The sequence below is a fragment of the Caretta caretta genome, chromosome 7 (assembly GCF_965140235.1).
Source record: "Caretta caretta isolate rCarCar2 chromosome 7, rCarCar1.hap1, whole genome shotgun sequence".
In the NCBI taxonomy this organism is placed as follows: domain Eukaryota; kingdom Metazoa; phylum Chordata; order Testudines; family Cheloniidae; genus Caretta; species Caretta caretta.
In genome coordinates, this window is record NC_134212.1 from 29,386,367 (window position 1) to 29,398,402 (window position 12,036).

Below are 12,036 nucleotides of genomic sequence, written 5' to 3' on the forward strand. Positions count from 1 at the left end.
CTTCTCTAAGGCGTTTGACTTGGTACTGCACAACATTTTGATTAAAAAAAAAACTAGAACCATGTAAAGTTAACACGACACATATTAAATGGATTACAAACTGCTTCATAATGTAACTGTAAACAGGGAGTCACTATCAAACAGTGTATTTCCAGACGAGTCCCACAGGGATCAGTTCTTGGGCCTATGCTATTTAACAATGTTATCAATAACCTGGAAGAAAAGATACAATCGTCACGGATAATGTGTGCAAATGACATAAAAATTGGGAGAGTGGTAAATAATGAACAGGACAGGTCGCTGAGTCAGAGAAATGTGGATTGCATGGTTAATTGGGTGCAAGCAAACCGGGTGTAATATATGGCTAAAAGTAAATATATACATCTGGGAACAAAGAATCTAGGCCATACCTACAGGATGGGGAACTGCATCCTGGGAAGCAGTGACTCTGAAAAAGATTTGGGGGTCATGGTGGATAATCAGCTGAACGTGAGTTCCTAGTGTGATGCTGTGACCAAAAGAGCTGGTGCGATCCTGGGATATATAAACAGGGGAATTTTGAATAAGAGTGGAGAGGTTATTTTACCTCTTTATTTTGCACTTGTGTGACCGCTGCTGGAATCCTGTGTCCAGTTTTGGTCCCCACAATACAAGAAGGATGTTGATAAATTGGTGGAGAGGGTTCATAGAAGAATCATGAGACTGAATAGAGGACTAGAGAACATGCCTTGTAAGGATAAACTGAAGGAGCTCAATCTATTTAATTTAACAAAGAAAAGGTTAAGGGGTGACTTGATTACAGTCTGTAAGTAGCTACATGGGGAACAAATATTTAACAATGGGCTCTTCAATCTAGCAGAGAAAAGTACAACATGATCTAATGGCTGGAAGTTGGAGCTAGACAAATTCAGAGTGGAAATAAGGTGTATATTTTTAACAATGGAGTAATTAACCATTGGAACATTTGGCAAAGTGTCATGGTGGATTGTCCATTACGGACAATTTTAAAATCAAGATTGGATGTCTTTCTAAAAGATCTGCTCTAGGAATTATTTTGAGGAAGTTCTATGGCCTGTGTTATACAGGAGGTCAGACTAGATGATCACAATGGTTCCTTCTGGCTTTGGAATCTATGAAAGTCAGGACGTTCCAAGTTATGCTTCCCACAGCACTCAGAACTTGGCCATATTTCACTTCTATTAAGGTATAAATGTCAATTCAAAGGGTTTGGTCCTGCAGACCCTTAGTCACTTTGAGAGGGTGATGCAGCCGCTAGATGCCATTTGCACAATTCTGGGACCACTGGAGTCATGTGAATGCAAATTACATGTCTGCCCACAGCTACTCTCTCTTGCCTACTTGCAAGGCAGCACTTAATTGGCAGGGAGGTCATCACACATGGCTGTGTGAGGAGATGCACAATTGGATGCCATGCTAATAAAACAAAACAAGTAATGTTGTCACTTTATATGCTTAATCTTCTATTACAGGGACTGTGCAGTGAATGGCTACAGGTAGCACATGACTGGTTGATACAACTGCCTGTAACTCAGGGCCGGGCTGCGCCCTTGTAGTGCTTTAGTGAAGACGCAAATGTGCAAATGGAAGAGCTTCTCCCATTGGTGTAGTTAATCCGTGAGAGGCAGTAGCTACGTCAATAGAAGAAGCCCTCCTGTCGACATAGTGGTGTCTGCACTGGATGGATTTTTCATACCCCTGAGCTACATAGTTATATCGATGTAAGTTTATAGCGTAGACCTGGCCTAGGAGAGTTATGTAAATATGTGACAGGGCAACTTCCTGCAATATCTATGGGAGACTATCTTGTATTAAGTGTAAGAATGGTTTCTGTATCATTGTAGGCCAGGGATTGTATGCACTTCCCAGGGAGAGAGCTACCACAGCTCCTCCAGGAAGTAAAAACAGTAGGAGATGGTTAAGGCAAATCACTTGGGTTATAACATCTTGAGTGAGGTACTGTCTGTGACGCTGCACCACATATTCTTCACAGGGCTACTATTATGATATGATTATGACATGATTATGATGTATTTTATGCAAGATGAGTCACGTGAGATGTCATTTGAAAAGTTATGATTTGCTGAATATGATTATTCTATTTGTATGCATATATCACTTTTGTATCTGAAGTTATGAATATTGACTATGTATCTGTATTTCAAATTTAGTTACGCCTGGGTAGCACCCACTAGACAAGATGCTTTCAGTCTAGACAGTGGGTGGGGAAGGGCCTAGTCAGGGCAATGAGCCATTAGGAAAAAAGCATAGGTCTTAGGAGAAGCTTATCTCCCACCTAGTGAGCCTTATTATGAAAGCTACAGACAGCCTCCGAGTAATGGCTGCTATGACTCAACAAGGACATGTGATGAGACCACATGTCTCTCGATTCCATCTTGGGATGTCAGTATTTTTCCACAGACTGGTCTGGGAACCAAGCTGTGTGAACAAAGGGTTCCCGCCATGTGCAAAGGCTATATAAGGCAGGGAGTGACATCATCTGGTGTTCTTCACTCCCCCCACAAGAAGGTTCCTGGAAACACCTGAGGAACAAAGACTGAACTGGGGGAAGTGCTAGACCCAGGCTAATGGGATTCCTAGCCTGTGAATGAAACACCTAGGGATTACAAGCTGTAAAGAAAGTGCAATTTGCCACTTAAAAATCTGCAGCCTGCTTGTATCATCTCTTAGGATGGGTCTGCTATTCACACCCAATCTATGTAGTATATTAAGCTTAGTTTGTGTTTTTTGTTTATTTGCTAGGTAATCCGCTTTGATCTGTTTGCTATCACTTATAATCACTCACAATCTATCCTTTGTAGTTAATAAACTTGTTTTTGCTTTATCTAAACCTAGTGAGTTGGAGTATAGTGTGTGGGAATCATAACTCAGGGGCAAAGGCTGTTGCATATTCCTCTCTACATTGAGGGAGGGGGCGAATTTTATGAGCTTACACTGTATAGTTCTCTGTGCGGTGCTAGATGGTATAATTTTGGGTTTATACTCCAGAGGGGGGGTATGCCTGAGGAGCTGGGAGTTGCATTAGCTGTAGCCTTCCTATGCAACAGCTGGTCAGAGAGCCTGCATGTAACTGCAGGTAGGTGCGTCCCTGCCTGTATGTATGCTGGTGAAAGTGCAGGCTGGAGGACTCTGCAGCTTGTCACAGCAGTACAGTGTGAGAGGGAGCCCAGACTGATGGGTCAGGGGGCTCAGTGGTACTCCAGTCCCAGACTGCACCCCAGGGATGACAACCCCTCACAGCGCCTCCTGGGAAGGCTCGCATGTTCTGGTTCAAACTGGACTCTTCAGAGACCAAGGTCTTTTAAGCCCATGCTTAAACTGACTCAGGGCCTTCAATCTGGTTCCTGATTTTAAAGACTGATATGAACATGTAAGAACAGGGAAAACCCAGTTGTAGGGTTTGAAGGACTGACACCTACCAGAATCCCATGTTGGAGTTGGGGGTGACCTCCGGTAAGCTGTCTAATATGCGTATAGGTTCTTTTATTGTCTTTATATACTTTTTCTGTAATGCTTTTACCTTAGGAATAAATGTGTTTGCTTAGGAGCAGCTGTGTGGTAACTTGTAACTGCTGGCAATACACTGCTGTAGCCCGTGGAGAGAAAGCAAAGCACAGGCACTCGCTTGCTGGACGTATCGCAATGCAGATAAGGGAGCTGTGCAGCCTTAAAAACCCTGGTTGGAAAGGAGTGAGATGCAGGTCTTCCCTCAGGAGAGGTGATGTCTGAGAGCTGGAAACCTTTAAGTGGGTGACCATGGAGGGGGAACACTGGGGCAGTTACTCTGGAACTGTGATGCATGATACTGGGCTGAACATTTCTTTTAAAAAGTCAAGGATACTTGCACAACTAAAATGACCTCTTAGAGCTTGGTGTGTAACTTAACTGGGCTTCACTGTCATTTAAAAATCTATGGCCCTCCTTCCGCAACTGCTGCATGTGATCAGTACACCCCTTAAAGCCAGTGATAGCTGCTTCCATGCAGCAGATGTTGAGTCAGATCCACTGATGTTAAGAGAGAGAGGAAATTGACAGCTGAGAATTTAAGCTCTAGAAGAGAGGCAGGGTAGAAATGCCCCCTTAATGGTATGCATGTTAATATTATGCATATTATTGTGGATCTGGACATCCTAGAGTCTAGAGCTGGATGAATACCACCCCCCTCACTGAACCAGCCATAGTAGGATTTAGCCATGAGAGTTTTAGTATGAAGGCAAAGAACAGATTGTCTCTGGCCCTTACAAAGGTGGGCAGGGGGAGGAAGCAAAGTGGGTGCAAGATCTACAGACAAAAGCAGTCTGGGGAGTGCAGGGATGGCTTTCTTGGCCCAAACGAGCATAAAGAGGAGGAGGCAGACCTATGTCCCCTCTTTTTTCCATTACCATCCTATAGACTTGGCCAGGAACATGGGGGAAGTAGGCTGCAACATCCCAGCCAGTGCTCCCCCAGCGGGGGTGATGTCGTTCTGCACCGCTCCACCCCCCAATGTGGGTCAGTGGCTAAATCCAACAGTATGGCCCCAAATGGGGCACTTCAAATCAAATCCTATCCAATCCAAATACAGTCTTGGGACAACTGGGAAAAGGGGTATGTGATTTTTAGCTCAAATCTGGGAATGCCCCAAAATATATAAAAAGAAAAGGAGTACTTGTGGCACCTTAGAGACTAACCAATTTATTTGAGCATGAGCTTTCGAAAGCTCATGCTCAAATAAATTGGTTAGTCTCTAAGGTGCCACAAGTACTCCTTTTCTTTTTGCGAATACAGACTAACACGGCTGTTCCTCTGAAACCAAAATATATACTATTCTTTTCCCCTGTCCACTTCCAACCCCCAATATGGTTATGCCTTCAGAGAGAGGCATGGGCTAGTCAGGGTTTGAACATGGACCTAGGAATCAGGGTCTCCAGAGTGCTGGTTATAGCTTTGACAATGATGCCCTATGTGATCGTGGGAACTCACTCCCCCTTCCTGCCTCAGTTTTCTAGCTGTAAAAGGGAGAAGATAACATCCCCTACCTTGTAACAATGGTAAAGCACTCACCATGTGAAAAGTGCTAGATATATATTTGCTAAATTATATTAACTTTCTTCCTTGCCTTAATATACTGTTGCAACTAATGCTCTGTGTGTGTGTGTATCTGTATTTCAGAAAAGGTTCCATTATTGTTTTCATAATGGCTCCATTATTATCAATGCAAAGTCACCTGACATAAAACAAGAGAAAAGTTTCACCCGCTTCCATTAGAAATCACATCGTTGCCAAAACCAGACAGGAAATACAAAATGTACTTATGATGTCCCACTGTGCTTGAGTTCTCTCATTGCAAGGAGGTCCTATTAGCCTTCTCATCCCCTGCAGCTAGGAACAATTCTCAACTCTCACAAAGGAGAATTCGTTCAAACAGCCATTGAGGCATGCTTCTGTATATTACTCTTTTCTACTGGTATAGGCTTTGTCTATTTCCCTCCCTCCCCCCCCCATTACACCAGCCCCATGGACGGCATAATCTTGTTTTTTCTAATATTGTTTAGGAGCTGTAGCATGTGCTGCCTGTTTGTTTTATATTATACTAGAAATAGATTTGAGAAGAGAACAACAACAACAAAACCCCCAGGCAAATGAAACCTCTGCACCTGTCCTTTCCAAATTTAAAGTCAAACATGGCCATGTGAGAGCATCAGTACCTAGTGTTACCGTGTTTGGTGTTATTTTCAAGTGAGCGCTAAGATGAGCAGGTGTTATGCGCCCAAGTCACTCACTAAGAATATGTCTATGTTGCATTTAAAACCCTATGGCTGGGCCAAGCCGGCTGAACTTGCGCTTGCGGGGTTCATGCTAAGAGGCTGTGTAATTTCAGCGTACACATTCGTGCTTGGGCTCTAGGACCCTGCGAGGTGGGATCCAACAGCCCCTTAGCCTGAGCCCCACAAGCCCGAGTCAGCTGGCACAGGCCACACTGGTGTCTAATTGCAGTGTAGACATACCCAAGAGGCTTTGGAATATTCCAGCTGGGGGGATAGCTCAGTGGTTTGAGCATTGGCCTGCTAAACCCAGGGTTGTGAGTTCAATTCTTGAGGGGGCCATTTAGGGATCTGGGGCAAAAATTGGGGATTGGTCCTGCTTTGAGCAGGGGGTTGGACTAGATGACCTCCTGAGGTCCCTTCCAACCCTCATATTCTATGATTCTATGACTGGAATGAAGCAATGTTAAAGTACAAAAGGGGGTCACCCATGTTATGCTGCTTGCACACAATGGAGGGAGCACCAGTGAACAAAAGTACAAAGTGAAACTCATGTTTCATAGATCAGTATAAATTCACAGGAATCAGTCTCTACCTGATGCACATGCCTGTAACTCTTGTTAACGCTGAGCCCAGTCCTGCAGCCTCTACTCAGGCAAAATGCCCACTGACTTCAGTGATCCCACTGGCTTTTGCAAGGACTGCAGGATTTAGTCCAATGCACTACGAGCATTTTCCTTCAGGATATGTACATTTTTAATATTAGTAGGACACCTCTAGAGAGGCAGCGGCTAATGCTCCGGTATTTGGTTGCACTCCACTTTTCCACTCAAAGCATCTACTATTGGAGAATGACTACATAATCATTGAAGGCCAATTCCTAGTCTGGCTGAAGTCAATGGGAGTTTGCTACTGAGTGAAATGGGCTCAGGTGTTGTCCCTGTAGAATAACCAGGTGGTGGGCAGTGATGATCTAACTACAGTCTTCAGGGAAATTTTTTTAAATCACAGGGCTTTAGTGGTGCAGCTCCCAACGACCTCCATGGGAAGCAGGCTGCAGCTGCTAAATCCCCACACAAAGCTTTATAGAATAGCTTCACAGTGGGATCAACTGCAAAAGTAAGCTCTACATTAAATGCACAAAGGCCAAAAATAGCTTGTTTTGAAAGCTCTTTGCTGCGGTGTTAACATGGTCCCTTGACAGGTCTTGCAAATACAAGCATTCTGCACTCCATGCAACAACTTGCAGACGAAGGTACATTTTACAGAGTTCCTTTCCTCTTCTCCCATCCCAAACTCTGTTACTTTCTTCCTTCTCCCTCTGGCCTTTCTCCTTCTCCTCCTCTGTACTTGCTGTTTTGATGAGATTGTTTTCTCTTGTAACTACTTCCTATCATCTCAAGAGCATTGAGTGGAGTTGCTGGCACTACAAAAAGCATATGTCCTTGGCAACATATGGTGCCCCCATTGTGATGCTTCCAGTAACTGCTTTTTTTCTAATCAAGTTCTCGAAATGCCCGTGGAAGTCTTTACAATTTTATGTTCTGCAGCAGCATGCAGTATCAGCGTTTGAATCTTGTATTTTTGTAGCACTTCGTTCTTGCACGGGTAAGTAATCTCCACACCCCAGCCATACTTCCTGCCGTGGAAAGCTTATTTCCTCTTTTGATACACACACTTAACTCAGCGGAAGGGTGGTGGTGTTTTCAGAGCAACGGCTCCATCTCTGATGTGCTTCAGAAAGATTTTCTGAAGTGCTTGCCCTGGTTTACAGGAGGTGAAGGAAAGTCACTGCTGCTTGAAAATCAGGAAAGGGATCTTTCATGTTAATAAGCAGAACCTTTTTGTCATTTCCCTATGCATGGTTTTGAAAAATAAATAGGGTGAAAAACAAATCCTGCCTTTCAAGTGTGTGTGGGGAGGTGGAATTTACAAGGGGTAGTTAGCCCTCTGGCACAAGGGAATCCATGCAGAGGTGGGGCAAGAGGGTTTGGTCTGCTCATGTGCTGAGGGAACCCTGTTGCTAGGGCCCTACCAAATTCACGGTCCATTTTGGTCAATTTCACAATCATAGGATTTTAAAAATCATAAATTTCACTGTTTCATATATTTAAATCTGAAATTTCACGGTGGTGTAACCGTGGTGGGTCCCAACCCAAAACAGTGTCATGGGGGGCAGGAGCGCAAGGCTATTGCAGGGTGGTCATGGTATTGCCACCCTTATTTCTGTGCTGCTGCCTTCAGAGCTGGGAGGCCGGAAGGCAGCTGCTTGTCAGGTGCCCAGCTCTGAAGGCTGTGTCACTGCCAGCATGCCATACCATGCCGCCCTCACCTCTGCGCTGCTGCTAGCGGCAATCCCGCCTTCCGAGCGGGGCTCTCAGCCAGCAGTTGCTGCTCTCCAGTTGCCCAGCTCTGTGAAATCTGCTCTCCCCTACAATAGCAAGATTTCATGGGGGAGATCAGATTTCACGGTCCATGATGCATTTTTCACAGCAGTGAATTTGGTAGGGCCCTACCGATGGTGGGTCAACATCCACTGCTTGCATAGAAGGGGGGAATGCTGTCTCCTTGGTACCATTCCGAGCCATGAGCTTCATAGAAGCCCTTCTGCATTATCTCCATCTGGAAGGGGGCGGATGATGTTTTAGAGACAGGACGAGAGCTAGCGGGTTAGTGGAGCAGGGAAAGCTGCTGTGCTCCATGGCAGTCTCCTCCTCAGCCCATGAGCGGGTATCCGAGCAGGTGTCCTAGCCGGAACTGATACTGGCAGCATTAACCCATGCAGATTCCCTTTCCTGTCTGCTGCCCGGGGACTCCGGTGCCTGTATTAGGATGCAAGCAGAGAGATCGCTCTGCACCTGAAAGCTGTACAACCCCCTACCCCTCCATGTAGGGACCAGCAGAAAAGTGCTGATACTGGGATAGCTTATTCCCATTTGGGAAGGGGACTAAACTCTACCAGTGTAAGGCACCTTTGTACCAGTATAGCTGCATCCACGCTGGGGCTTGTACCAGTCTAACTAGATCAGTAAAAAGTCCCCCCTTGGCCCAACTGAAATAGTGAGACTGATACAGCTTCCTTGTGTCAGCCAGCCTTTATGCTCCTTTACCCTAAGGCCCCTTTACGCTGCTCCATGAGAGTAAAGAGCCAATGAGTGAGTGTAACTGTAATTTATGCCCATTTTAAGGTTACTTCATGTTTCCAGAACAGTGTAAAGGGACTTGCGGATACCTGAGAATCAATCCCACTGTGTAGGCAACTACCATGAGAGGTCAGAAGGCAGTTAACAAAACTGCAACAAAATTCAAAAAGTTACACCGGCAGGTACCAGTTGTCTTCAAGCTGTGCCTCCTTCACAATTATGCAACTGTCCCAGCATCAGCTGAGAGACAATTATTTGCCCCATCACTGCCCACTGTTTTAATGCTAGAGCAAGGAGTCCATATAGCACAGCACAAATTGTTTGGTGAATGCTTGATGAGCAAATAAAATGGAATTGAAAGTTCTGACTCTGCTAAAGCAAGTGACACCCAAATAACTTTCGCCTTCTTACTTGCAGATTCCACCAAGAACAGACTAGGGACATCGCAGTTTCTGCATGTTGCAGAGAAAACGACTGTCAGCCCAAGTTCAACACAAGCAATAGTACAGCTATGAAACAATTACTGCCAGAACATAATGTTCCAATACATACAGTGAGTACAATACACGTTGTTGAGGTCTATAGACATGATAAGGATATTTATAAGAAACCCATCTCTCGTATACCTGGATAGTCAATGTCAGAAATAAGTTGGACCAAAATGAAATATGGTTAGAAATATGTGCCTTAAAGACTGCGTAGAAAACTACTTAATTATTCTTATGAATCTGAAAATTTTATACATCAAGATTATTTTAAAATGCTTCCAGATTTAACTTAAATACAGTAATGAATGTTGATGCTTACAATAAATAGCCATTCTCTGCAAAGTGCTAAATATCATGGCAAGAATATAATATTCTCCTGTACATACTATAGACAGAAATGGTAACCATTTGTATATTTGCTTCATGTAAAGTCTCTGACAACAACTACACATTCATATGACTGCAAACTTCTTTTAACTTGCGTTCTTTTTGTAAACATGCCAGAAAAAAACCATATTTTTGCACACTAGTCTGAGAATTACAATAAAGATTTCTTTTTAATGAAAAAGCATTGTGATTTTATTTGAGAATGGCCTTCCTAGGTAACTCATCCATTCTAGGTATATACAGGACCTCATTGTTCATATTAGAATATATGTTTTCTTGTTTTTCCAGTTTGGATCATTAAGGAACTGCTCTGGCTCTTATTCCTTAGTTACAAGATAGTTGTTCCCCACGTTCAAATAGAGTTCTTATTTGTTCTCTCATCAGAAAAATAACAAGAACTGTTGCCACTTTCCAGCCTTTATAAAATATGATTGTAAGGCGAGCCTGACAATAGCCTTAATTGTGTGACCTCATTATCATGAATTCAGATGTTTCACTATGTCCTTTTCTCCCCCCACCAAATTTGGAAAACTTTTAGTTATTTTCATCAGCTCAGATTGTTGGAGTTTGCCAAAGAGTCCAGAAAAACCCTACTTCATTTTGGCCCCAATTCAGAAAAGCACTTAAGCATGTGCTTAACTTTTAAACACACGCTTAAGTCCCACTGAACGATGTTAAGCACGTGCTTATGTGCTTTGTTGCATCGAGCCTTTTGGCGGGCATGATGACTTTAGGAATTCTGCAGCCGAGTGGGCGTGGGGCATGCCCGTTTGTGGTCTGATCAGTGCTCTCTGAGTATTGCACAGCACACTCCATTCCCATTGATTTTATTGGGAGAGACAAACACTCAATCTCCTGAAGGAAGTTCTCAGCGCCTTGTTGGATCTGGCCCTTGTCACTTCACTCATAATGCTCCTCCAGCTCTCAGCTGTTTTGCTATAGTGCTAGTGGGTAAGAGGCCCAAAAGTGCCAAAGTCCCTGAGACACAGTGGGAATTTTCTTTGTTTTGTATGAATACTGTTTGTGCCTCAGTTTCCCCTATGCACAGTTAACAAGGTGGCAGGAAAAGGTGGTTTATTCTTTGTAGTGATCCAGGTGTGACTGACAACTGGCTGTCTAGCGTCCCATGCCCATGACAAACCCAGAGGACAATGGCTCGGACATTTGGTGCCTAGCAACTAATGACCCAGAACTGCTGATGCCCTTTCCAGGAAGCTAGCCAGTTTTGGCCAGCGGGAGAACAAAGAACTGAGGTGGATGGCCAGGTGACCTGTTCTGCCGGGAATCAGAACCAAGGATGGAGGAGGGGCCCTTGGGTTAATGGTTAGTGTGGGCTGCTGGAGAGTCATTCCAGTCTGAAGAGGTCGGGGGTGCATTGCTCCCTTTGCATGTGCGAGTCTTCCTCAGGGGTCCAAGTCGAGTGGACTCACTGAGGGGAACTCATGGAGTCAGCCGAGGTGCTGAAGGCTCCAAGGTTCAGACCCAGGAGGTGGTGAAGCCAACGGGTTTACCCCAGTGAGTGTGTGAGAGCACTGGACCTGTAGATCTGTTACAGTCCCATTTTCAAAAGTGAATGAAGCTCTTAGGGCCAGATTTTTAAAGGTATATAGGTGTTTAACTCCCATTGAAATGTTCACCTAAATACCTTTGGGATCTGGGCCTTAGGTTCTTAAGTCACTTAAGTATTTTAGAAAATGTTACTGAGTGTGTAATTTCTGGGAATACAACAAAAGATTTATTGATGAGTTTGAGTTTTGTATGAATGTACACAGCTTCCTTTTGTTGGCCTTCCAAGTTAGAATAGTGCAAGGTTTTCCCCCCTTCAGCCCTCCATCCTGGAGTCATGGACTGTAAGCTGTAAGGTTCTCCTTAACCTCTGAGGATAGGACAAGAAGCAATGCGCATAAATTGCAGCAAGGGAGGTTTAGTTGGATGTTAGGAAAAACTTCCTAACTGTCAGGGTGGTTAAGCACTGGAATAAATTGCCTAGGGAGGTTGTGGAATCTCCATCATTGGAGATTTTGAAGAGCAGGTTAGACAAACGCCTGTCAGGGGTGGTCTAGATAATACTTAGTCTTGCCATGAGCTTAGGGGACTGGACTAGATGACCTCTTGAGGTCCCTTCTAGTCCTACAATTCTATTAATGGGCCAGGCCAGCAGAAGTTGTTTCACTGGGCTGTAATGTTTATGGGCAGATTCCTGCTATCCTCATTACATCCAATTTCCTGTTCATT

The 12,036-nt window shown here is 44.2% G+C and overlaps 1 protein-coding gene across 2 annotated transcripts in view; it reads left to right on the forward strand.

Annotated features, from left to right (window-relative positions):
• SUSD3 (sushi domain containing 3) overlaps positions 1-9,973 on the forward strand; it is a 52,410-nt gene extending 42,437 nt beyond the window's left edge. Inside the window, exon 7 of one of the 2 annotated variants that reach the window (XR_012669233.1) lies at positions 9,344-9,480. Coding sequence is in view for 1 of the 2 variants with exons in the window: in XM_048858508.2 (XP_048714465.1) it covers positions 9,344-9,560 (217 nt within the window). In the remaining variant the exon portion in view is untranslated. Of the gene's footprint in view, positions 1-9,343 lie in introns of both variants that reach the window. The other variant, XM_048858508.2, reaches the window with a different exon arrangement.
• Positions 9,974-12,036: the final 2,063 nt, after the last annotated feature.